At 45.2% G+C, this 23,837-nt stretch overlaps 1 protein-coding gene across 2 annotated transcripts in view; it reads left to right on the forward strand.

Moving 5' to 3' along the window:
* LOC146855817 (inositol oxygenase-like) overlaps positions 1-23,837 on the forward strand; it is a 344,917-nt gene that overhangs the window by 314,209 nt on the left and 6,871 nt on the right. Inside the window, exons 1-5 of one of the 2 annotated variants that reach the window (XM_085653749.1) lie at positions 8,821-9,162; positions 11,592-11,672; positions 14,740-14,820; positions 16,545-16,707; positions 18,378-18,445. In XM_085653749.1, the coding sequence (XP_085509875.1) occupies positions 9,148-9,162; positions 11,592-11,672; positions 14,740-14,820; positions 16,545-16,707; positions 18,378-18,445 (408 nt within the window). In that variant the 5' untranslated portion in view covers positions 8,821-9,147. Of the gene's footprint in view, positions 1-8,820; positions 9,163-11,591; positions 11,673-14,739; positions 14,821-16,544; positions 16,708-18,377; positions 18,446-23,837 lie in introns of those variants that run through there. The other variant, XM_085653748.1, reaches the window with a different exon arrangement.

Genomic DNA, 23,837 nt, shown 5'->3' on the forward strand with positions numbered 1-23,837 from the left:
GTGTGATGCGGGCTGTCTCAACAACTGTTCGAGCTGTGGTGACTGCATAGGCAGCTGAGGTGGTGCCATCGGGGAGCTTGATGCATGAGCCATCCACCCATAGTTCTCCGTCAGGGTCCGGGAAGGCAGTATCCCGGAGGTCAACCCTACTCTTGGTTTGTTCGTCGGTGAGGGTCACGCAATCATATATAGGGGATGCATTGGGGTCAGCGTCAGGGAGAGGCAGTAGTGTAGCTGGATTCAGAGTGGTGCATCGTTTCAATGTGATGTGGGGTGCAAGCAGAGTCAGTTCATAACCAGTCAGTCGTGCGCTAGTCAGGTGTTGAGTCTTGGTTTGGTTCAGGAGGGTATCAACAGCATGGGGTACCAATACTGTGAGGGGGTTCGAGAGCACGATCCCCTCACTTTGCCGGATAGAGACAGCAGCGGCGGCTACTGCTCGAAGGCAGGCGGGCAAAGCTCTGGCTACGGGGTCAAGAGTGGCAGAGAAGTAGGCACAAGGGCGTTCCTTAGGGCCTATGGACTGGGTTAGGACAGACAACGCACATCCCTCCCTTTCGTGGGTGTAGAGGGAGAAAGGTTTAGTGTAGTCTGGGGTTCCTAGGACTGGGGCCGAGCAGAGGGCGTCTCGTAATTCTTTGAAGGAGGATTGACATTCGGGTGTCCAGGAGAGGGGGAAGGGGGTATCTTTAGCCAGCAGGGAAAGCAGAGGTTTTACGATAAGACTGAAATTTGGCAACCACTGACGACAAAAGGAGGTGAGGCCCACTAGGGACCGCACTTGCTTCTGAGTTTTGGGAACAGGGGTTTCTAGGATGGTTTGAATTCGGTCAGGGGTAAGTTTCCTCCCGTCTTTGGATAGTAGGTGGCCTAGATACGTTACTTGGGGCTGGCAGAATTGCAATTTCTTTCTGGAGACCTTGTGACCGTTCTCCGCAAGGAAGCGGAGGAGGTGAATGGTGGCTGTGACGGCAAGTGGAGTGGTGTCGGCCGCCAAAAGAATGTCATCGACATACTGTATCAACACCACTCCATCGGGTAGTTGGACTGCATCTAGTTGCCTCTTGAGGGCTTGGCTATAAATACTAGGACTCTCAGTGTAGCCTTGGGGTGCCCTGCAGAATCTGTACGAACGGGCTTTTAAAGTGAAGCCGAACAGGTAGCGGCTGTCTGGGTGGATGGGGATGGAAAAGAATGCGTTCTTGAGATCAATAACGGTAAAGATGGTGGCAGTGGAAGGAATCAGGGTGAGGATGGTGGTGATGTCTGAGACCACGGGGTACTGGGGTACGACTACTTTGTTAACCTCTCGCAAGTCAACAATGAAACGGTAGGCTTTCTCATCCCCCTCGCCTTGCTTTTTCACAATGGGTAGGATAGGGCTGTTGCAAACATTACTGACTACTTCTTCTACCACTCCTGCCTCGACTAGGGACTCGATGATTTCCACCAATGCCTTCTCGCCTTCGGGTGATATCCGATACTGTGGAAGCTTTGGGAGCACTGCATCCGGTCGGACGGTTACGTGTACCGGGTCGATCACCATGCGCCCTACGTCTGAGTCGGTTTTAGCCCATAGATGTGAAGGTAATGTGTCGAGTAGGGACATATCAGCATCAGTTATAGAGAGCATACGCCGTGTGTGACAGGGTCTGGACTGATCTGGGTTATCGTGTAGGATGACTCGAACTCCGTCTGGGGAGCATCTGATGGTAGCTCGAAAATGTTTTAGCAAATCAAGTCCCATAATAGCATCGGGGGTGTTGGAGGAGAGCAGAAAGGTCGTGTCGGTGGTGTTATCTTTTAAGTCAAAGGGGATAGGTGCTGATAAGGGGTTCGTGGAGGGCGTTCCGTCAAAGCCTATTGAGGTTACGTGTGAGCCAGACAAGGGTGCCCTAGGAATCAGTCGTTTAGATAACGCACTACGTGTCGCCCCAGTATCTACCAGGAATGGAGATTTTGTGCCCAAGACCTTAGCGGTGACGTAAGGACCTTGCTGGTCAACACGGAGTTCGACTGGATCCCTCCCTTGCCCCTGGCGGTCCTATGCGAAGTCATGAGTGCTTTCGTAGTCGGACTGCTGACACTGGTTTTGTCGGGGGCGATCAAAGGTGTTTGGTCTGCCTGGCCTGTCGTTGATGGCGTCGTTCGTGTGCCCTCGTCCCCGTCCTCTATTTCTGGGGTCATATGCTGTGTCTCTGGGGTCCCTATTTTTGTTCATTTCCAGAAGGACCGGGCACTGGGATTTCCAGTGTCCGAACCCTCTACAGAACGCACATTGATTCCCATCTAAGTCTCTCCGTCCGTTGTAGGGTGTAGGTGTATGGTCTCTAGGGGGTAGCTTTCTAGGGGCGGTTGGTTGGTAATTCTCTTTCGGGGGTTCCCTACCTATTGTCACCCCTTGCAACTGTGCTATCATCACCCTCTCCTTTAATTCCTTTTTCTTCTTCTCTGACGCCCTATCGTTCTCGTTCTTCTGGTTTTCGTAGTATTGGGCCATCTGGAGAATTGCTGCGGGCTTGGAGGCTGCCCAACTACTCTCGCTGGTCTGTAGCTTCTGGGAAACCTCTTGTGACAGACCCTTTACATAATTCTGGACAAAGAGGTGGTGTCCGGTTGCGGTGGTCATGTCTTGGCCACTGTAATCGGAAAACACAGTCTCGAATCGGGAGAAGTATTCAGACACATCTTCCTGGGGTTTCTGGCGGCAAGCCGTCACTATCGACCAGTCTACCTTTCTTTCTGGGATTAGAGTCTTCAGCTTTTGTACAATCTTGTCTGGGAGCTCTAAGATGGCTTTCGGGGGTTTCTGTCCTGGTTCTCGCTGTTTATCTATGGTATCGAGTTGTACCCAGGTATATCCGAACGGCTCAGCGTGGTCAACTTTCCGGATTTGTTTCCACACATCAGCCGGCAGGCATAGCCCAAAGAACAAGTCGATATCTGCTAACGTCATTATCGTTGAGCCTAAGGCTGTACCCAATTCTGTGTAGAAGGCAGTCGGGTTCTTTCTCAAGTCGGGTAGAGTCTTTCTAAAAGTCAAAATATCTTGCCGGTCCCACGGCTGATAGACCCAGTTATATACAACCCTTCCCTTCGCATCTTGGTGGTTGATGTCGTCGTGTGTTCCCTGACCCCGTGGGGGGACCCAGTAGGGGGCAGCTTCTTTAATGGGCATCATGGCATCAGCCCTTCCTCCCTGGGGTTTAGTTGCTATGGGGGTTCCTGTTTTGGTGGTCTGTCCATGTTCTTTAAGGTGTCGGTAGACCTCGAGTGTACGAGTGAAGAGGTTCGTTACATCGCCCTCTCTTTCTTCCCCAATGTCTACCTTCCTATATAGGGCCGCTAAGCCCTCGGGACCTTTATCGTGGTACCTATCCTCATATGTATTCAGGGCGTGATAACAGAGCCGTACGACGAAGTGTCGTCTGCGGCTGTCGGCATACGAGTTATACACGTCTGTTATATACTCCTCACTTTCTTTTCGCTCCACCAGCGTCCCTACTATCTTATCAATTCCTGCTCGTTCATCCTTAGTTAATCGATTCATTCTGGTGGAATCTTTCTTTCTCATCTCATGGTCATCTAGCGTTATAGCCGACGTTGGGTTCGGCACAAGAGGCTCAGCCGGCGCGGAGGCCGTGAGGGCCGAGGCCCCTGTACTGCTTTCGCTCGTGTTCGGGGGTTGTGGGTGTTGTACTACTGATTGGGAGGGTGCATACGGAGGGGGCATGTAAATGATCGGGGGACCTAACAGTAATTCGTCATTCGTTCGCTGCTTGGAGGACAACTCAGGGTAGAGCAAAGAAGGGGTCCTAACAGCGTACTGGCCTGAGGTTTCGGGCTCCTGTCTTAGTTTAGTTTCCCTTCTCTCTTTTATGTCTTCTTCTAACCTTCTAGCGGCAAGGTGAGCTGCCTTTCGTAATTCCTTTTCTGCTTTTACTTCTTCCCTCTTTTTCCGTTGCGTTGCTTCTTTGCGCCACATGCCGATACTGTCAAGCATAGTAGGCGTCGTCTTATTGCTACGCAGAGCTATTTCTAGCGCTTCTATCTTATGGTCGTCGAAGGATCCCATCAGTGGCCACTGACTCTCGGGGTCCTTCTTTGTATATTTATGCCATAGCTTGGTATAAGCTACGGCGACTAGTCCATATTTAGTGAACATGTCCTTATTAAGGGTGCCTTCCAGTGGAGCCGGATGGTTCACCTCTAATAAGCGGTCCGGGCAGAACCAACTACCAATCAGTGGGGAGAAGATAGGCATGACGGGTTTCAACGGGGACAAAAGTCAGCACTACCTATCTTTTCACTGCTTGCAAAGACTAGACAGAATATCTCTATTCTTCGTTATTTGTAAGCAGAGAATACCTCTAAAGAACCAATATTGAACAACTACTGTTCGGACAATCAATCAATCAATCAATCAATGGGAGATAAAGATAGGCATGACGGGTTTCAACGGGGACAAAAGTCAGCATTACCTACCCTTCACTATTTGCAAAGACTAGACAGAATATTTCTATTCTACGTTATTTGCAAACAGAGAATATCTCAAAGAGCACTATTCTTCAAAACCATCAATGTTCGGACAATCAATCAGTGGGGAGATAAAGATAGGCACGACGGGTTTCAACGGGGACAAAAGTCTGCGTTACCTACCCTTCACTATCTGCAAAGGGAGAGAGAGAGAGAGAGTATTTCTACTCCTCCCCGTTTGTAGACAGCGAATATCTCAAAGAGAACAATCAATGAGCACAATCAATGAGTAATACTAGTATTCAAAAAGTTTCGGACAATCAATCAATTATTTCGCAATTTGTCGTGTATCACGACCTTACCCGGACCGCGTGGACAGTTTCTCGTCTTCCGCCTCCAGCGCCCGATCGTCCTCTACTCTCCGTTATTTGCCGCGGCACTCCTGATGGTTCCCAGTCAGGACCGTAGATCACTCGAGAGAGGTCTGCTCGGAACCAGTGAAGTTCGGATGATCGGCTGCCAGACGAGGGTCTATTGGGCAGGAGCTCTCCCGATCGTTGCAGTCGTTCACTCTGTCGTCGGGACCTCTCCCACTGGATCCACGTGTCGCTGATGGGCCCCACGTTTGGGACGCCAATTGTTAAATGGTAGCGGCAGTTTCAGTCGATAACCTTTCAAGTATTTGCCCGGCGATAATCGCCTCTCATACCACTCGATAATTTACCAATGAAAGAGGCAGGCGCCGGAGACTGGAAGGCAGGAAACAAAGTTTTATTCCGTCGGAGCAGAACACATCAGATCAGACAGCAAGGTATCGTCACGAGGTGCTCTAACTGCATCTCTGAGACCTGGTCTCTTATTCACTGGTTTATTGCTTTATTACACATAGTACATTCTTGAGGTTCCCTTGATGTATGGGAGAATATCCCCTGAAGCCCCGGTTCAGATCCGATCCCACACATAGATACAGTAGAAGTTCCCACCCCACCCACAGTAGGAGATGGCTATTGCGCAGCAGGGTATTCCGCCAATTCCTGGGGGTGTGTGTGACCGGTCGGGTCTCAGGGGGTAGGGGCTTTGATCTACTGTAATCCCTTTGATGTGGGGTGTTTCCCTTACAGTAGGGGCAATAAACTGCATCCGCAGGGCTAGGTGATGGCCTGGGACCAGTTCAGACAATGGGGCGCAGAGGAAGGGGGTTATCAAAGGAGAGGCATGACCATGTATGGGATGTCGGTCGGATGTGGTTCCGTAGCAGGGTCGCGCAGAAAGAGAGGGTTTATGGCCTGTATGAGAGAGCGGGGGTGGCCAGCGCGCGGGGGATGCTCGCAGCGCCAAGGGGAACGCGCTGGCGATTGACAATGAGCGGGGAGAGAGTGGGGTGCCTAAAATGGCGGCCGTGTATTCGCTGTGCGTGGCGCTGGGGAGAGGCAAGATGGCGCAGATAATGTTCAGTTTGCAAGCTAAATTTCCACACTTTGAGAACTGCCCCTGTTACATGTGTTGTTACTCTACATGGTTTAGTTACAGCCTGTGAGCACACGCTCTCCACCAATGTTTTTTTAAATGCTTGCGCACGCCTTTTTTTCTATTTCTTTGCTTTTGTGTCAATCACCCCACCCTCGCTTTATCTTTAAACATCTTAAGCTAAAGCGGGGCTGCCGTGATTGCTTCAGTATTAAATAAATAGAAATAAATGCATCTTCATGCCTTTTTTTTCAATTTCTTTACTTTTGTTACAATCGCGGCACCTGCACTTTAGCTTTAAACATCTTAAGCTAAAGTGCGGATGCCACGATTGCTTAAAAAGTAAATAAATTGAAAAAAAGTGAGCCGCTGGCCTTTGTTTACTTTTGTACAGGGGTGATTCCTGCGTGAGAGCACTGGGGGATTGCCCCACTATATCCGTGGCCCCTCCGGACCATATTTGTGGCCCCACGACCCCCAGTATTAAATTTTAAAGTGCAAATTTTTTTTTTTCTGCCCAGGGCAATCAGTTCTTGTCAGCCGCGAGCCAGCTCTGTTGTCACACACATGATCAGGCTCACCTTACGCTGCGCTGTTGCTTTCACCCTCACCACAGTCACTCTTGAGAAAGAGACAGGCTTGCAGTACGCATGTCGGGTTGAACGGCAGCCTTTGTGCGGCCAGCCCAGCATGCACACTAGAGGTGCCTCTTACATGCTCAATTAGTGAGCCATGGGAATCACAGCTGCATCCCCCTGGTTTCCTAATGAGTGCTAACTTCACCTGCTCAAGCCAATCATGGCACTGGTCTCATGCTGTGCTCGACAGCAAGAGAGCAGTGTCTGGATTGGCTCTGAGATGCGGTTAGTAGGCATTTCTTAGCGCGGGTTGGGAGGTTCCGTAGTCGTCACTCAGAACATTTACGGCCACCACTTTCAAGTGTCACCAGCCGCCACTGCTTTTGCAGCAATGACGGCACCTGTGCTTTAACTTTAAACATCTAAAGCTAAAGTGCGAGTGCCCTGATAGCTTCAAATGTCAATAAATAGAAAAAAAAAATTGCCCGCATTCCTCTTTTTTTCTATTTCTTTACTTTTGTTACAATCGCGGCACCCGCGCCTTAGCTTTAAACATTTTAAGCTAAAGTGCGGGTGCTGCATTTGCTGCAAAAGTAAATAAATTGAAAAAATACAACTGAACACCTTATTTTTTCTATTTCTTTACTTTTGTTGCAATCTCTGCATCCGCCCTTTAGCTTTAAACATCCTAAGCAAAAGCGCGGGTGCCACAATGGCTTCAAAAGTAAATAAATAGAAAAAAATGTGACTGCACGTCTCTTTTTTTCTATTTCTTTACTTTTGCTACAATTGCGGCACACGCGCTTCAGCTTTAAGCATCTTAAGCTAAAGCGCGAATGCTGCAATTGCTGCAAAAAAAGTAAATAAATAGAAAAAATACGATTGATCACCATTTTTTTTCTATTTCTTTATCTTTGTTGCAAACTTGGCACCTGCACTTTAGCTTTAAACATCCTAAGCTAAAGCACGGGGGCAGCGATTGCTTCAAGAGTGAATAAATAGAAGGAAAAAAAGTGTGCACCAGCCATTTGATTTCTATTTGTTTTCTTTTGTGGCAATCAGCACCTGCGCTTTAGCTTAAGCTAAAGGTGGCTGACGCTATTGCTTCATAAGTCAATAAATAAAAATGCAGCTTCATGCCTTTTTTTTTCTATTTCTTTACTAATGTTACAATTGCAGCATTCCCCACTTTAGCTTTAAACATCTTAAGCTAAAGCATAGCTGCCACAATTGCTTCAAAAGTAAATAAATTGAAAAAAAAGCATTTGCAATGCAATAGGTTTTGCATTACTGAAAGTTTGAGCTATTGGCGTTGCAATATTATTAGCAGCGCAAATAGTTCAAACCTTCAGTATTGCGAGACCTATTGCATTGCAAATGCTTGTTGTTTCTGCCAAAGGTGTTTTTTAAGCAGAGGTTGTTGATCTTTCTGAACTGCTGGAGGGACAGGGCTAAAGATTTTGTTTTTACAGAGTTGTATTGTGCCCTCTTTTTCTGCCTGTGATTTAGCTGGGTGTTGGATCAATATTTTGAGGTTTGTGGTGCTATTTGCACAAAGATTGGTCATGCTCCATAGGCAGAGGTTAGCGTTGCTCTATATGCAGAGGGCAGTATTCTCTTCATCTAGAGCTTGGTCCTGCTCTTTTACAGAGGTTGGTAAGGGTCTTCATGCAGAGCTCTGCTGTCCTCTTTATGAAAAGGTAGGTAGTACTCTTTTTATACGGTTTGGTGATGCTCCTTAAGCAGAGGTTAGCGTTGCTCTTTATGTAAAGCATGGTTCTGCTCTTTTGGTGTAGTTAGTGGTGCTCTTTGTGCAGAGATCGATCTGTTGTCGTCTTTATGATGAAGTAGGTAGTACTCTATGTAGAGGTTGGTGGTGCTCTTTGTGCAGAGATTGGCTGTACTAATAATGCAGGTTCTGCCATTGCTCTTCATGTATAGGTGGTTCTGCTCTTTATACAAGAGCTGATAATCGATGTGCTCTTTGTGTAGTGCTATAGGTATTGCTCACAGAGAGCTAGTCAGTGCTCCACATCAGAGCTTGTTGAGGGCAACTGAAACTGTTCAGCCATGCAGAAGCGCCTACATTCCTCTGATGTAGCTCCCATTTCCGCTCCAGTCATTATTTGCAGTAAAGCCCAGACGTTCTTCCAGCCAAGACCTCGTGCATTGTGTCACTTGTTGAGCTTGACCTCTTGCTCTCGAGTTACAGAGTAAACCAGAGGTGGCAGATAAATGTTGTGGTGGACTTTGGACCTCTGGACCACGGTGCTGTTGCCATTCTGGGTCTGGCACTATCCCTATAGACCCAGGCTCGATCGTAATGGTTAATAGATCATCCAGCATCAAAAAGTCCTGAAGTTGGTATATTGTCTCTCGCCCTGGATGGCAGTGGCTGTGGCGGTGCCTCATACGCAATGGTTAATGCGTCATCCAGTTCCACGAAAGCCGGATTCATCAGGTTGAGGTCAACTCTACAGCCATGTCCTAAGATCACTCACCCCTTGCACAACCTCTCGACTATATTAAGAGGATGCTCCTCACTCCCTGCACACAGGTGGTCCCCTCCTTCCGTTCCCTCTATCCTCACACGCCTCGCATCCCCTGACACCAAGACAGCAGCAGCATGAAGATTATTATGGTGAGTAGACCCCTATCCATTATCTACTTTGGCTGCCCAAGGCATTGTTCTGTTTTACCTTTTGATCTCAAATGTGTAGTATAAGGCTGGAGGGTGAGACTAGCACAGGCAGCACTCTGTCAAATAATGTAGAATTGTCTGCCTCACTACTCAATAATATTAGAAATCTGCCTGGGCTGATATATGCTGGTGCTCTATACATCCCCCGATGACAATGTGTTTGAATGAGACATCCTTTGGGTCTGACTCTGGCCTCCCCATGGCACGGCTCTCCCGAGACCTGGATACATGTGGCTTCTTGAGTGATTACAGCCATGCTCCTTAGGTATGATCAGCTAATGACATTGGCCACACAGGGTATATAGGAGAAATAAACTCATCCCACAGGATACACCTGGTTGTAGACGTTCCATAGCTTTTTAACCCATTTCTTTATTGATCTTACACTACACCGTGTGGGGCAGAAACTTGGAGGAAAGCGCTGTAGTATCTGGGCTGGGCAGGGCTCAGAGTATTAGGTGAGAGAGTGTGCGGTACAGTTCCGGATTACCAAATAGGCACCCGCCTATGGGCCCCACTCCTTTTAGGGCCCGCAACAATAGATCACAATAATATTGATTTGATCTTGAAAGAAAATTACACTCAAGCTTTCTTAAATTATTTCCAATTAATTTTTATTTAATAACATTAATAATTGTTCATGTTTAGTTCTGTGTAATAAAATTGGTTTATTTAAATTGCTGTTTGGTAGAATAAAAAAAAAGTATTAGCAGATAATTTGCTATAGGGGCCCCGATATTTCTACTGCCTCAGGCCTCCACAGGGTTTGATCCGGCTCTGGTGCAGCAGAGAAGCACACGTAGGCTTGGCTCGTGTTTGATCACAGGGCACAAGGGGACATTGAGCTCCAGTTTGCTCGGCCCCTCAGTGACTCAATCACCTCTGATTCTTTCCCAGCAGTATTAGCTCTTCGGAGGCACAACCTGGCTCGAAAGCTTCCAAATCTCTGTCTATGCAGCCTGCGTCTGTATAGCAGTGTTTAGTCGAATGGCAAGCATTGTACTGTGCAGACCCTAGAAATCCTGGCTATAGTCTATTGGTTTGGTGCTTTTCTGGGATAGCAGTAGCTACCTGAGTTTTCTCTACAAGCGCTAAGAGACCTGCAGGTGATTATGCTCTATATAAGTTACAATTAACATAGCATAACATCCTTAAATATAAACGCGCCCCTGTAACTTGGCATCATATAATTTACATGTGTTTGGTGGGCTGAGTGATTATTTCAGCACCTAGCTCTGAAATTCAAAAAGTCCTCCATTGTGCATGGGCCTTATCAGAGAAACTTTATACCATAGCTAAATACATTTTGCACTGTTTTGCTCCTCCTGTAATAGTGAATGAACCAAGCTAATCTTGCCCCAGTCCATACTACAAAAAGGTTTTTGCACGAGGGAAAAATATGAAAACAAATTATTGTTAGCAATTGGTAAAACCTATATAACACGTTTGCTTATAAGTAATTTTATTTATGTTATGGAGATTTTGCTCAGTTAAAAATGCATCTAAATCACTTACCACTGTCCTTGGAATTTGTATACTCAAACTTTCCACACTTTGATTTCCAATGAAACATTTATAAAAGTGGAAGACATGCTAACCTTTATCTTATGCTTGTGTTGTCGTTATATTATAGTCAAACCTCTTATTTTGTAAGCAAAGCAAAAATAATGTGGAATCAGTTTGTGCCATGTCTACCCTGGTGCAAACGCTATTTGCTCAATTGACATTCCTCAAAAGTAAGCAGCTAATAGGTGCAAAGGGGTGTACTCACCAGTGCAATGTTTCTGTAGTACAGGCCCAGAAGGGAAAGCGCCATCCTAAAACGGAACACGGAATGCTATTGACTGACGTGTGATTGGTTTTATTCCACAATCTTATGCTCATGGTTTATTTTACTGCCAATAATTATGTACCATTCCATGTAGCTAGCGTACAGCATGTATCTGTATCAGAGCAGCATTTAAAAGAGGAAGAGTGTACTATGCAAGGAGTATTTATGGACTGTGAAGTTCTAAGTCTAGATTGTTTATGTTGAACGTTCTTTAAAAGTGCTGCGGTAGAGTGGTATTAAAAGATTTATGCATAATTTTAGCCTCCGGTCTTGAAATGAAATCCAATAAATACAAATATACAGACTGCAAAGGGTGAAGGTCTGTGGGAACAAATGAAGCCACCTTTGAAGACAGATCTTTAGATTTTAGGTCCCATTAGATTACAGGTTTGGGGGTTGCATCTTGGGGTGTTATGTACCCTCTTTCTGTAGAAAGCAATGCACTCTCCCCTCCCTGTCTTCCACTTACACATCTACGTTAAGGTAATCCCAATATTTCGCCTCGTTTCTAATGACTGGTTTGTTTCCACATTTCTAGGGGCCCGATCCTTCTCTGGTCTATCGGCCGGATATTGATCCAGATGATGTCACAGACAAAGAAAAGTACAGGAATTACACAGTAAGAGATTTCACTCCATTGAGGGCACAACTGGTGAAAGGTTCAGGACCGCAGGGCGATGGAAGACCAGAGATGGCAGTAATTGGTAGAACAGGGCTTGGAAGTCTGTGGGTGTACTGTACACATTAGAGGGGGATCTGTGCACTGAGAGCACAAGAGGTAAGAAGTGAGAGGGGGCAATGTGGTGTATTTTGGGAGATGATACGGAGAATGTACAGAATGGAGACGCATGAAATGTGGCAAGCCAGAAAAAGCATGGCTAGGGTGAGGGCGAGCAAGTGTGAAGCTAGTGGCCTTGCAGAACATTTAAAGGCTAGGAATATTGAGGCCCAGACAGTCACGGAGGGTGTGATAAAAGGATTTGTGACATTGCAGTAAATGTGAGATTTGGAGCCATTTGGGGAGTGGGATGAAACTCATGTTAAATAATTCAGACAAATTAAATTAGGGATAATTGGAGGAGCCGGGAAATATCCAAGGTCAGTGGGATGAAAAAGTAGACAGGAATGTGGAACAATAGCAGGTGGGTATTAAAGGAGAAGAGATTGAAGTATGATGAACTTACTGTCATTGAAAGAGGCATTATTGAAGGTTTTCATTATTATATCACATAATGCAAATGCAAATTTATTTGAGAGGGTTTCATCCTTAAATATATCAAGTGAAGAAAAATTGTTATAGACCATCAATAAATAAACCATTCATTGAGAAATTTGAGTATTGATCTCTTACCCTATATTACATCATCATCATTACCAAACAATAAGGGTTCCAGAAGGTCCCTATGAATGATGATGTCTGTGGGGTTATTGAAGCTATTGCGACATCATTCAGTAGATGGCTCCTTTAATGGCCATGTCTTCTAAAGTATTGGGAGAGACTGCCACTAAAGGGGTTGATTTGTTTGGAAAAGGCAGCCATGAAGGACAATGAGTTTGAAAGAATTAAGGGCTGCTGCTGAAATAACTGGGAGAGCCTGCCCTTGAAGACGCTGAGCGTGAAGCAGTTGACTGCGCCTGCCGAGGGCAACGATGGCTTTAGAATGATGGGATAGACTTCCTGTAAGGGCCTAGGGTTTGGATGTTTAGGGAGAAGCTGCTATTGAAGGCTTTGGGTTTGCAATCACTCTTGGGGAAAGTATATCAATAATGAGGTCGATTTTGGAAGAATTTTGAGGGGTTGCCATTGAGGGCATTAGTTTGGAAGACTATGGAGAAACTGCATTTGAACAAGCAGAATTTGAAAGGATGGGAGCGGCTGTCATCGAAAGTACTGGATATGGAAGGACTGAGAGAGATGACTTACAAGATTTTGCATCTAGGAGAGTGGCGAGCGGCTGCTATGAAATCATTTGAAGCTGCTGATGCGAGTGAGTGGCATGTTCCACCAGTATTATGATGCGATACACAAGAAGAAGTCACTATTGAATGCGTTCAGTTTTTAAGTGGTAACTGTTGAAGTTGGAAGAATTTTGAAGGGCTGCCATTGTGGGAGCTGGATATGAAGGAATAGAGAGAGTCTACCATGATAGGTCTCTACTTTGGAATGACAGGGAGAAGCTGTCATTCGGGCCTTTGGTTCAGAAGGATGTGGAGAGGGCGGCTTTGAAAAGTTGCCTTAAGCCCTCATTTTAGGCATTGCATTTGGATGAGTTTTTTTGGGGGGGGGTGCCGTTGAGGGTTATGGGTTATGGGCATGAATGGAATGGGAAAGATGTCATTGATGACTTTGGTCTGGAAGGACAGGGATTGCTTTGAAGGGGTTGCCTTTAAAAGGATTGGCTGAGATTGCCACTGTAGATGCTGCATTTGGGAGAATTAAGAAAAGCTGCGTTTGAAGGTAATGAGTCTGTAAGGAAGGAAAAGAATCAAAATGAAAGCCTTTGAGTTTGAAATATTGGAGGAGTCAGGAGGGATTTGAATATACTGATAGTATCTAAGCGACAGGCTACGAGTCAAATGTGACTGGATGGAATAAGCTGCTACTGGAGAAACTGGCAGAGGTTGGATTTTGACAATGGAACATGTTGCAGCATCAGAGATTACTGAAGAAAAATCGAGACTTTTGTAAGTTGGGATCGCCTGGGACTTCAGGTTTTTGGAACGGTTGTAACGACTTGACAGCATTGAATGCAATCGATATAAAATAAAATACAGGGGTGTGACGGTGGCAAAGCTTGCGCAGGGCCAGCACTAAACACATGCCAGTAAAGAACTAATGAATGCAAAATGTAAAAGAGACTCGGTATGTAAACAATCTGTGCATTAAGGTTGATAGCATAGAGTATCTGTTGTGAGGGAGAAGCTTTGAACGAAGCCGGTCTTTTGGGAGCGCCACTTCAGTGGCCAGCTGCCTCCACGGTGGTGCATTAAGTGTGTGACCCTTCACTTCCCACAATGCATGCCTTATAGTTGGGGCACTAACCTGATGAGCCTGTGTTACTGCTCCTACTCAATGTAAGTGCTGCTTTATAGAGCTGCTGGATAGCTTACGCTCAAGATTGACACCTGTGATCTGCTCAAGCCTGGATGAGGTGGCGAGGAGCTTGCATGATCAGACCACGCAAGAGCACTTTACTGCCAAGTACCAGGATGTTAGCTCCAAAGGTTTTGAGCACCTCCTTCTTTAGGAGCAATGATCTGGCATGTAAAGTGAACTCAGAACCCACAGGCAGGGATAAGTCTTGACAGGGGCGGTGTGGGGTCATGAGAGATTAGGGACAGTTATTGGCAATGGGTCAAGTTTCAGAAGAACATGGAATAATTGAGAGTGAAATTTAGTTGTCGGGATTATCCATGCCTAATTTGGGAATACGGATCTCTTGTCGGCTGTCATGGGGATGTGATCTCACTGGAGCCAAGAGAGTGTGCGATCAGTAAATAGTGGCCTCTTAGGGGTTGTGAGATTCGTACACTCGCGGCAGTTGCGAGAGCGACAATGGATAAGATTAAAACCAGAGTGTGCTGGCTGCAGGAATGTGTGTAGATGACTCCAGAAGTGTTTCTTAAAGTATGCCTCCCTGTTGCTGATACCCCTCACCCACCAGCTCTCTTCTTTTCCGTTTCAGAATGGGCCTCTCCAGGAACGTGTGTTGAACACATACACCCTGATGCACACGCACCAGACGGTGGAGTTCGTCCAGCAGAAGGTATGGCTCTACTAGTCAGGCTTGTCATCTGTGTGATTGTTGCAACAGTGGTCTTCAAACTGTGTCCCTCTGGGTGGGATCTTCCAAGGACAAACCCAAGAGCACTAACAAGACACACAACGTGACTTAGCCCTCTTCCATGTGACCACCCAGTTCCTAGGCGGCATCTGCTCCATCCTATTTTCCCACTGGACCAATTATGTGAATGGGTTGGAGGAGACGTCTCCACTGCTGGCACGCAAAATGGGTGCATTGGCAAGGTTCACTAGTCAAGGCGCACTGGCCTACAAGTTGAAAGACAGATTGCCCCATTGGTCCATGCCTCCAAACTGCCTGAAAGCCTGGGGCAAATTAGGCACGTGCCATGTTTGTCAGATATTTTGCTGTCATTCCCCACCTATTGCACACTTTCAGATATAACAGGCCATTACCTTACGGCAGTGTCTGAATGAGGTTTTAACATGCAGATCAGGGCTTAAGCTGTTGTGTTCTCTATGACAAAATCACTGCATTCCTCTAAAGTCTGCTATTGATATGAAGGTGGTGGGGTCAAGCATGTTCCCACTCACCGATTTACTGAGCTCCCCTACCCAGGACAGGAGAGAAAGGGGGTGATTTATTTTTCCTGGCCTGCCATTCCCCCATAGGGTTGGAGGAAATGACTATGTCCCCATGGTGGAGAGGCTGCCCATCTAACTTATAAATGGCCACCAAGCAGGCGTTCATTTAAAAAAAAAAAAAAAAACTGTGCCAGGAACCACCTTCACAGCAGTTCCTGGCAAGGCATATTAGTCTGTGCTACGTCAGCAGGATGCAGCCCTGTAGCACTGAGTACATTTTTTTCTTTACAAAAAGAAAATCCCGAATAGGGAGTTTCTTTATGTACATAAAAAATATAATGCTCTCATTGCCATGTGAGTCATCTCCCATGGCGGGGTAGGCATTATAATGTTTTCACTGTTCCTTACTGCCATCCTCTACCTGGCGGTAACAAACAGTAAAAAATAACGTCTGCCTATCTGAATTGGGCAGGCGAACATGTAGCCATTTCTCTGATAATCCTTACTCCCCAGGGCTGTCAGAGGAGTTTGTTGGTGGTATGAATACTCTGTCGCTGTCGAGCTGGAGTATACATACTAGCAACATATAAATCACCCCTAACATCCCTTGCATGAAGAGCAGTATCTCAGTACTAGCATCAGGTCAGCCAGTGGTCTTACTTTTTGAGAAGGCAAAAGTAGTTTTAGACTTGTCAGAAGGAGTGGGGCAAGGAAGAGGAGAAGTGAACACGACTTGCAGTAGGGCGCGTGGCCAATGTCTTTCAAGGAGCTCTGGGCATGCATGCTCCTTGTATTTGCTTGTAGACATGTTCTCCTATTAAGTTATCTGGTCTCCCACAATCCTGGTCTGTTTTTTAGCTTGTGGGAGCTTTCTCTGCTTACATCATATACCAGTCATGGAAGATGTTTTTTTTAAATAGAGATCATCTCCCGTATACCTCCTTCAGTGTCAAAGTAGAACTTATATTTGCTACATAAATAACCATCGATCATTGTATCATTGAGAAACAAATCCCCTCCCATTGCTGAACCCACAATACCAGCCACGCTGTAAGGTTGCCCAGTTCTTGACTTCCATCTTTTCCACCAATTATTTATCCTGATTCACACACTTCTGTTTCTGTGGATGTTGCCCCTAATTCAGTACGTGCCCTTTCCTTGCAGAATGCAAAGTGGTGTTCCTTCAAGCACAAACAAATGTCCATCATGGAGGCACTGAATCTGCTGGACGATTTGGTAGATGAGTCTGACCCAGATGTAGATTTCCCAAACTCTTACCATGCCTTTCAGACAGCAGAAGGCATCCGGAGGATACACCCAGACAAAGGTAAGGCTCCATCACCATGTGCATCACACAGCAGAGGGTAACAGGTGAATGCACCTGGACAAAGGCATTATTCTACCACCATGTGCATCTCACAGCATAGGGTAACAGAAGGATACACATGGACAAAGGTAGGAGACTATCACCTGGTACATCTCACAGCAGAGGGTAACAGGAGAATGCACCTGGACAAAGGCAGTGCTCTACTACCATGCCTACCAGACATCAGAGTAGCAGGGAAAAGGTGTTAAAGGAAACAGTTTCAAAGCAACATTGAAGGGAGAAGCAGATTCATTAGAGTCCTTGCATGGTAATAATTTATTAAATATGGCATTGTTGTGTATAGAGGTACAATTAAACTATTTCTAATATGAGGTTGAAAGTCATCACATATTTGCTTTTTTAAGAGAGATAATATCTGTTTTGTTGGTCGCGATTTACTAATTGTCCCTGTCGATGTGGCGATCAGGGTTTGACTCTTTCTACAATGTAATTTAGAAGCCACAGCTCAAAAAATTATGAAAGCTGTTCAATTTCAGCGTTGACATGATAGAATAAAACCAAGATCATTTGAACTGTAAGCATCCTGTATGATAAGTAAGGACCATTTTAATTTGACTTTTCTATTTTTTTATAATTTTTGTTGTGCTCCCAATATTGGTGCTTGTAATTTACATAAATAGGCTAAATGATGCTTTATATTTCTCAAATAGAGTTGCAAAGAACAAGTGAGCTTATATGTAAACAAAAATAAATTATACTATTGAGGCAGTGGTACTAACACCGTATACTGAAGTATCATAGAAACTTATAAAGCAATTTGTGCAGCTTATGAACTATTAAACAGTGTGCCAAATTATAAGAATAAGCACAAAGCTATGAAATGATTACTGGGTAATGGTTACTTCTTTAAAAAATCATCGATTTGTGTTTTTTAATGAAGCATGCACAGAATATGCGTCCTGATGAAGACCTGTTGAGTTACAGATGTGGCTGAAACACATTACTCACACAAACAGCTTCAATACGAGAATAATGACAGACTAATAAAATTGTATCTTTCTTTAAAAAAACACTGTTGAATATTTTCAACTATATAATACAATTAACTTAATACTATCTTTATGTGTGAGATTTAGGTAACACCAGTAGCAAAAACACCTCTCTGTGTTTCAGCAGATGAAACATTATTATTATACCAAAACAAACTGCACACATTGCTTTCCACGATTTTGCTATATAACCAACTTGTGTGTAAAGATAACCAAAGTGGAAACTAACATATTTGACAAACAAATGGTCCTATACTCAACATTTTACTAATATGTAAAACAATTAGCATTTATTTTTTTAAACATTCTAATTGTAAGACCTTTTGATCCCTGTATATTGCTATACAAAACTACAGGACCTCCAGGGACGCATTTACCCTTACTATATTATACCTATACCTATTCTTGCAGCATTACTGGGGCACCTTATACCATGTATATCATAAAAGAGAGGGAATCTGAAGGAGGCACCTGGGCAAAGGCAGGACTCCGCTACCATGCTGACTAAAGAGTATCAGTAGCTGGTACCTAAAAAATTCACTGAAAGTTTTTATTATATTGTATATTTAATGTCTTGCGTATTATCTGTCATGTTTCATTAGAGCCTTCTTTCTCCCACAGATTGGTTCCAACTTGTTGGTTTGCTACACGATGTTGGGAAGATTCTTGCTCTTTACAATGAGCCACAGGTAAATTATGGGTTAAGTTATTTAAAAGAAAATAAAAATAGGGGAAGGAGCCAAAATAGTCCTTTCATCTTGTCCATTGCACAAATGTAACAAAGTCCTAGCCGGCCAAGCAAAATACGGAAACTGTCTGACTAGCATCTCATTCCAGAATAGAGACCAAAAACACAGAGCAATGGGAGAACTGTGCTGTGAACATGTTGATGGCACGATAGAACATAACAATGCATGTTACTTTTATACTAAAGAGGTTGCAAAATCCCACGCTACCTCTTACCACACATCAACTGCCGGTCCAAGGATATGAAACTAGTGCAAAATCTCCACGTTGGCAATTAATTTGAATTTGAATTTGAATTTGAAAGGGCATTTGTATAGCGCATGGCTACCCGGGGGCTTCCCAGTGCTGAACATGACTGATCAGATAGGACTGAGGTGGATTAGGGGAACAGGATAGTTTTTAATTGTCTTCGAAAGACTAGGTGGTTGGGTTCCCTCTGGAGCTGGAGTGGCAATGCGTTCCATAGTTTGGCAGCATTAGGAGAAAAAAGACGGCCACCACTTCTAGCCCTCTTGACTCTGGGGACCGCCACCAAGTGGAGGTCATCCGACCAGAGTTTCCTATTAGCTTTATGAGGACGAATCATAGGTAGAAATAATGGAGGTCCTTTCCCTTGAAGGGATTTATGAACAATACAAAGGGCTTTAAAGTTTACCGTTTCCTTCACCGGCAGCCAGTGCAGTGAGCGAATAGATGGTTTAGCTGAGGTGCGGTTGGATACACCCAGCAGCAGTCTAGCTGCACAATTTTGGATCTTTTGTAATTTAGTCGTGACTGCCATCGGGGCTCCTAAATAAAGTGCATTGCCATGGTAAATCCTTGAAAGTATCAAGGATTGAACTAGGACTTTCTTGGCTAGTGGAGGCAGGAGAGGAAGCACTTTCCTAGCCATTCTGTTATGTTATGTTATGTTAACCTCATTTTGCAAAGCGCACAGATACTAAAGCTTTGAGATTCTGAGCAGGCCGAAGCAGGTGGCAACTGTCTTTCTTGCCTGCACCTTGAATGACAGGTTCTGGTCAAGCCAGATGCCCAGGCTCTTTATTTCAGTTTTAAAAACTGGAAGTGGGCCCATGCATGCTGGCCACAGGGACTCCAATATCGCTGGGGCGGGGTGACCCAAAATCATGATCTCTGTTTTATCCCGTTGAGCTTCAACTGGGAAGCATTCATCCATTTAGAGACCTCGGTTAAACATAGATAAAGGGCATTGGTCTGGTGAGTTGCTTGGTTAAGAGCCACGACCAATTGGGTGTTGTCGGCGTAAGTTACCATTTGGATTCCAAATGGGGCAATGATTGCTGCCAAGGGGGCCATGTATATATTAAAAAGAGTCGGACTTAATGACAAGCCCTGGGGGACACCACATAGCAGAGGCTGGGGCAGTGAGCTCACATCTCCTTCAAAGACCTGAAAGAGACGACCTTCTAGGAAGGAGCAAAGCCATTTCAGGGGCGTAGCAGCTATTCCTATTTTTTTGAGACGGTGGAAAAGGATACGATGGTTTACCGTATCAAATGCTGCGCTCAGGTCGAGAAGGATGATGGCTGCCGACCCTCCGGAGTCCACAATCTTTCTACTTTCCTCTACTACAGCTACCAGAGCGGTTTCCGTGCTCTGTCGTGGGCGGAATCCGGTCTGAGAGGGGTGCAGAACGCTATGAGATTCCAAAAAATTGGAGAGTATATAGTTCACATGTTTCTCTGCCACTTTGGCGATCCCAGGAAGGAGGGAGATAGGGCGATAATTACCCAACTCCACCGGGTCCAGATTAGGTTTTTTCAATAATGACTTTACTATTGCCCTTTTCCAAGGGAAGTATTAATCACATTTGTATCAACAGGGGCGTACTACCTTTTCCAAAATGTTCATGGGTGCCGGGTCTCTGGGTGAGCCACTTTTCACCCGAGAGAATAGGGTCAAAAGGGTTTCTTGGGGAAGAGGGGGAAAGGACTCCAACAGGTGACTAGGGAGAGTGGCGCATTGATCATCGCGTTCGTCCTCGACATAAGACAGCGATTTCAGGATGTTATGAATTTTAGTGCTAAAAAACTCTGCCTGTTTATTGCATCGTTTACCTGATATATCAGGGGCGATAGGAGGAGCTGGGATTTTAATGAGTTTCTTAATGATAAGAAAGGTCTCTCTAGGAGAGTTTGATGCCAAAGGATTTTTTTCTCATAGAAAGATGCTTGGGCCTTTTTAATTTCTGCTCTGTATTTGCAGACCGCTCTTCTATGATTGTTCTTCTTACTGGCAGAGAAGTCTTTCCTCCAACTTCTCTCATGCACTTTGCAACATTGCTTAAGAGCCCGCAATACCGCGGAGTACCAAGGAGATTTATATGAGCTATTTTTTTTCTTAATCAAGGTTTTTGGCAAAACCTGATTTAGTGAGTCTTCAATCCAGTTGCAGAAGTCCTTATTAGCTGCAACTGGACAGGAACCAAGTACAGGTCTGGTCTTATCCAATACTTGAATCCATTTGTCTAGATTGAGCCGGTAAAGTAATATGGCAACGAAACATGTCGGTTTTTAAATGAGCAGCGACACAGCTGAGAATAAAGCACCGTATAGCCAGTGTAGTGCTGCTCGGTTTTATTCCTGAGTGACTTGAGTCCTGATCAGGCTCAACTCACCAAATTTGGGTCGACACTTCCTGTTTTTGTAGATTAGCACACACCACTGCAACACATAGGTTGCACTGTAGATAGTAGTCATTAGGACTATCACGAAGGTTTTTAGTGACGCACATTACACATTTCTGTTCCACCTTTACTGTTTCTGTTTGGGCGGCAGCGACCGATGATGACAACAGGAGGTAGTAGGCGAGTACCTGTCTACACACACCTCGTTGGGGCTGCTTCCGTGAGGCGCTGTCGTCCTATCACACCTTTTTTACCTCTTTTACTTTCCTTGAACTTGAACTGATCACCAGTAGGTTTTTACAGCACCATTGGACACAATTTTTTATACACATGCGGTAAATATACCAGTGAATGAGAGTAAGGCAGGCACTACAGACATTGAGTACCTGTACACTACATAAGAATTTTTATAAATTTGTGTACGGGGTAGGTCTTGTTGTATTTCTAGATTGAGCTTAGACCAAGGCCGACTCAAGGTGGTTAAAGGTTGGACATGGGAGTTGAGGCTCCTGGGGCACCATGAAAGGGGAATAAGGAAGTGGTCGGACCAAGAGATGGGAATGGGATCATCTCCTATAAGGTTCTCTAGATTGGAAAACACAGAGTCAAGGCAGTGTCCTTTGATATGAGTGGCGTGTGAGACCTTTTGCGATAGCTGCAGGGTCGCAAGGTCTGCTACTAATTCGACGGGAGGGTAAAATTGGCGGACATGCTAGCTAGGTTAATAGCAGTCTCTACCAATACTTTGCAAAAGGAGCCTTCCGCTCCTGGGGGATGATAGATCAGAATGCCAGAAACCGAGAGAAGAGGGGAGAACTCAATTGAAAAATGCATATTCTCACAATCTGTAAGAGGGTTTCCGAGTAGGCGACAGGTGAGATGGTCCTTATAGAGAATTGCGATTCCTCCACCCTTGCCTATTACTCTGTCCACCATCTGTATTAAATATCCCTGAGGGAGTGTCTCCACAATGTCTGGCTCTGAGCTGGAGTTGAGCCAGGTTTCAGTTAAAAACAGAACATCTGGGGCGAGTTCCTGAAGCATCATTGAGATCTCAGTACTGTGTTTAGACATGGATCTACAATTAAGTAAATACAATTTGTAGAGGCCTGTACCTGCAACGGGAGTGGCGGTCAGAGGAGAGAGTGTAAACGAACAGTGTAAGCAGCTCTTCACCAGTTTATCGCACTGAATCTGATGATAGCATTGGGTTGTAGGTGCCCTGTGGAACTGGTGGAGCTGTGCGCTAGTGTAGTAAATACGATCCGGTGTAAAAGATGCAGGGGTCCTGGACCCGTTTGGGCGCGGACGGGCGCAGACGGGCTTGCCTAAGGTGCGCCTTCGGTGCGCCATCGGTGCGCCCGCTGCGTGCTTGCGCCATCAAGCGCTAAATACCTTCTTCCGGTAGGGTGAGTGGAGACTAGCCCGCAACCCTGCCCACTCCCAAAATTTTCCCCAAACACCCTCCTGGGTGAGTAGGTAAGTGCAAAGTGCAAGAGTAGCTCCTAACTTGTACAAGACATTTACTAGTTGTGCCAAATAAAACTATGTCAACAATTTAAAAAGCGGCGAAAAGTTAAAAAACACCTCTGCTCCCGGCTCAAGCCTCAGGAGGATCAGGCAGTCGGCAGTGTTAAGGGACATGAAGGTGGTGTACAATCTCATTGCTGATGCTCCATGAAAATGGAACTGTTGGAGAATCACATTGATGTTGATGTAGCTACATGGAACGAGGGTAGAATCTTACTGCTGACGGTCCATGTACATGGCATTGGTGCAGCATGTCATCGCTGACAATCTATAGACATTCATCTGGTGCAGAACACGACTGCTGATGGTCCACGGACATGGGACTAGGTCAGAATCCCATCACTGATGGTCTATGAACATGGAACTGTGACAGACTGGCGTCACTGTTGAGCTAAAGACATGGATCTGGTGTATAACCCGATAGATGATGATTCATGGACATGGAACTGGTGCAGAATCTCACCGCTGCCACTTTATGGATCTAGAGGTGGTGCAGATTCCCACTAATTATAGTCCATGAACATGGAATTGGTGCGCAATCTCACCACTACAGTTATATGGACATAGAGCTGGTGCAGAATCTTGCTGCTGATAGTCCATGGACATGGAACTAGTGCAGAATCTCACTGGTTCAGATTATGGAGAAGGAAGTAGGGAGCAGGCCTTGGCTGCTGGTCCAGGGACATACCATACTATAATATACTAGTTGCATTTGTATAGCGAGTGGGACCCATAGGCATCTCAGCACAGAAAGGATGATACTGGCTTACCTGATAACTCCGTCTGGGGTTAATTCTCAAACAGTCTTCATGTGCTCTGATCTGTTTCCATCAAACTTCAGAATTACAAAAAAATTTGCTTTCATTTGTGCTTCCATAACTGCTGATAAATGTTGAAATGCGTGTTAAGTTCATTTCCAGGCATATAAATGTTGTTTGTTAGAAAAAAGAATTACATTAAAGCCTTTCCTTTTACACTCCTAGTATCCCTTCATGATCACCACATAGTTAACTTTACAAAACACTCACACTTTGCAGTCAGAAAAAGAAAAGTGAACACCAATCTCCATTTTAAAAGCATAAGCAGCAATTTGCCAGCAAACATACCTGACAAAGCCAAGCCAAAGACATAGCCAAGCTTAAAACAAACAAAAAAGA

This window comes from Triturus cristatus, chromosome 4_1 (assembly GCF_964204655.1).
Source record: "Triturus cristatus chromosome 4_1, aTriCri1.1, whole genome shotgun sequence".
In the NCBI taxonomy this organism is placed as follows: Eukaryota; Metazoa; Chordata; class Amphibia; order Caudata; family Salamandridae; genus Triturus; species Triturus cristatus.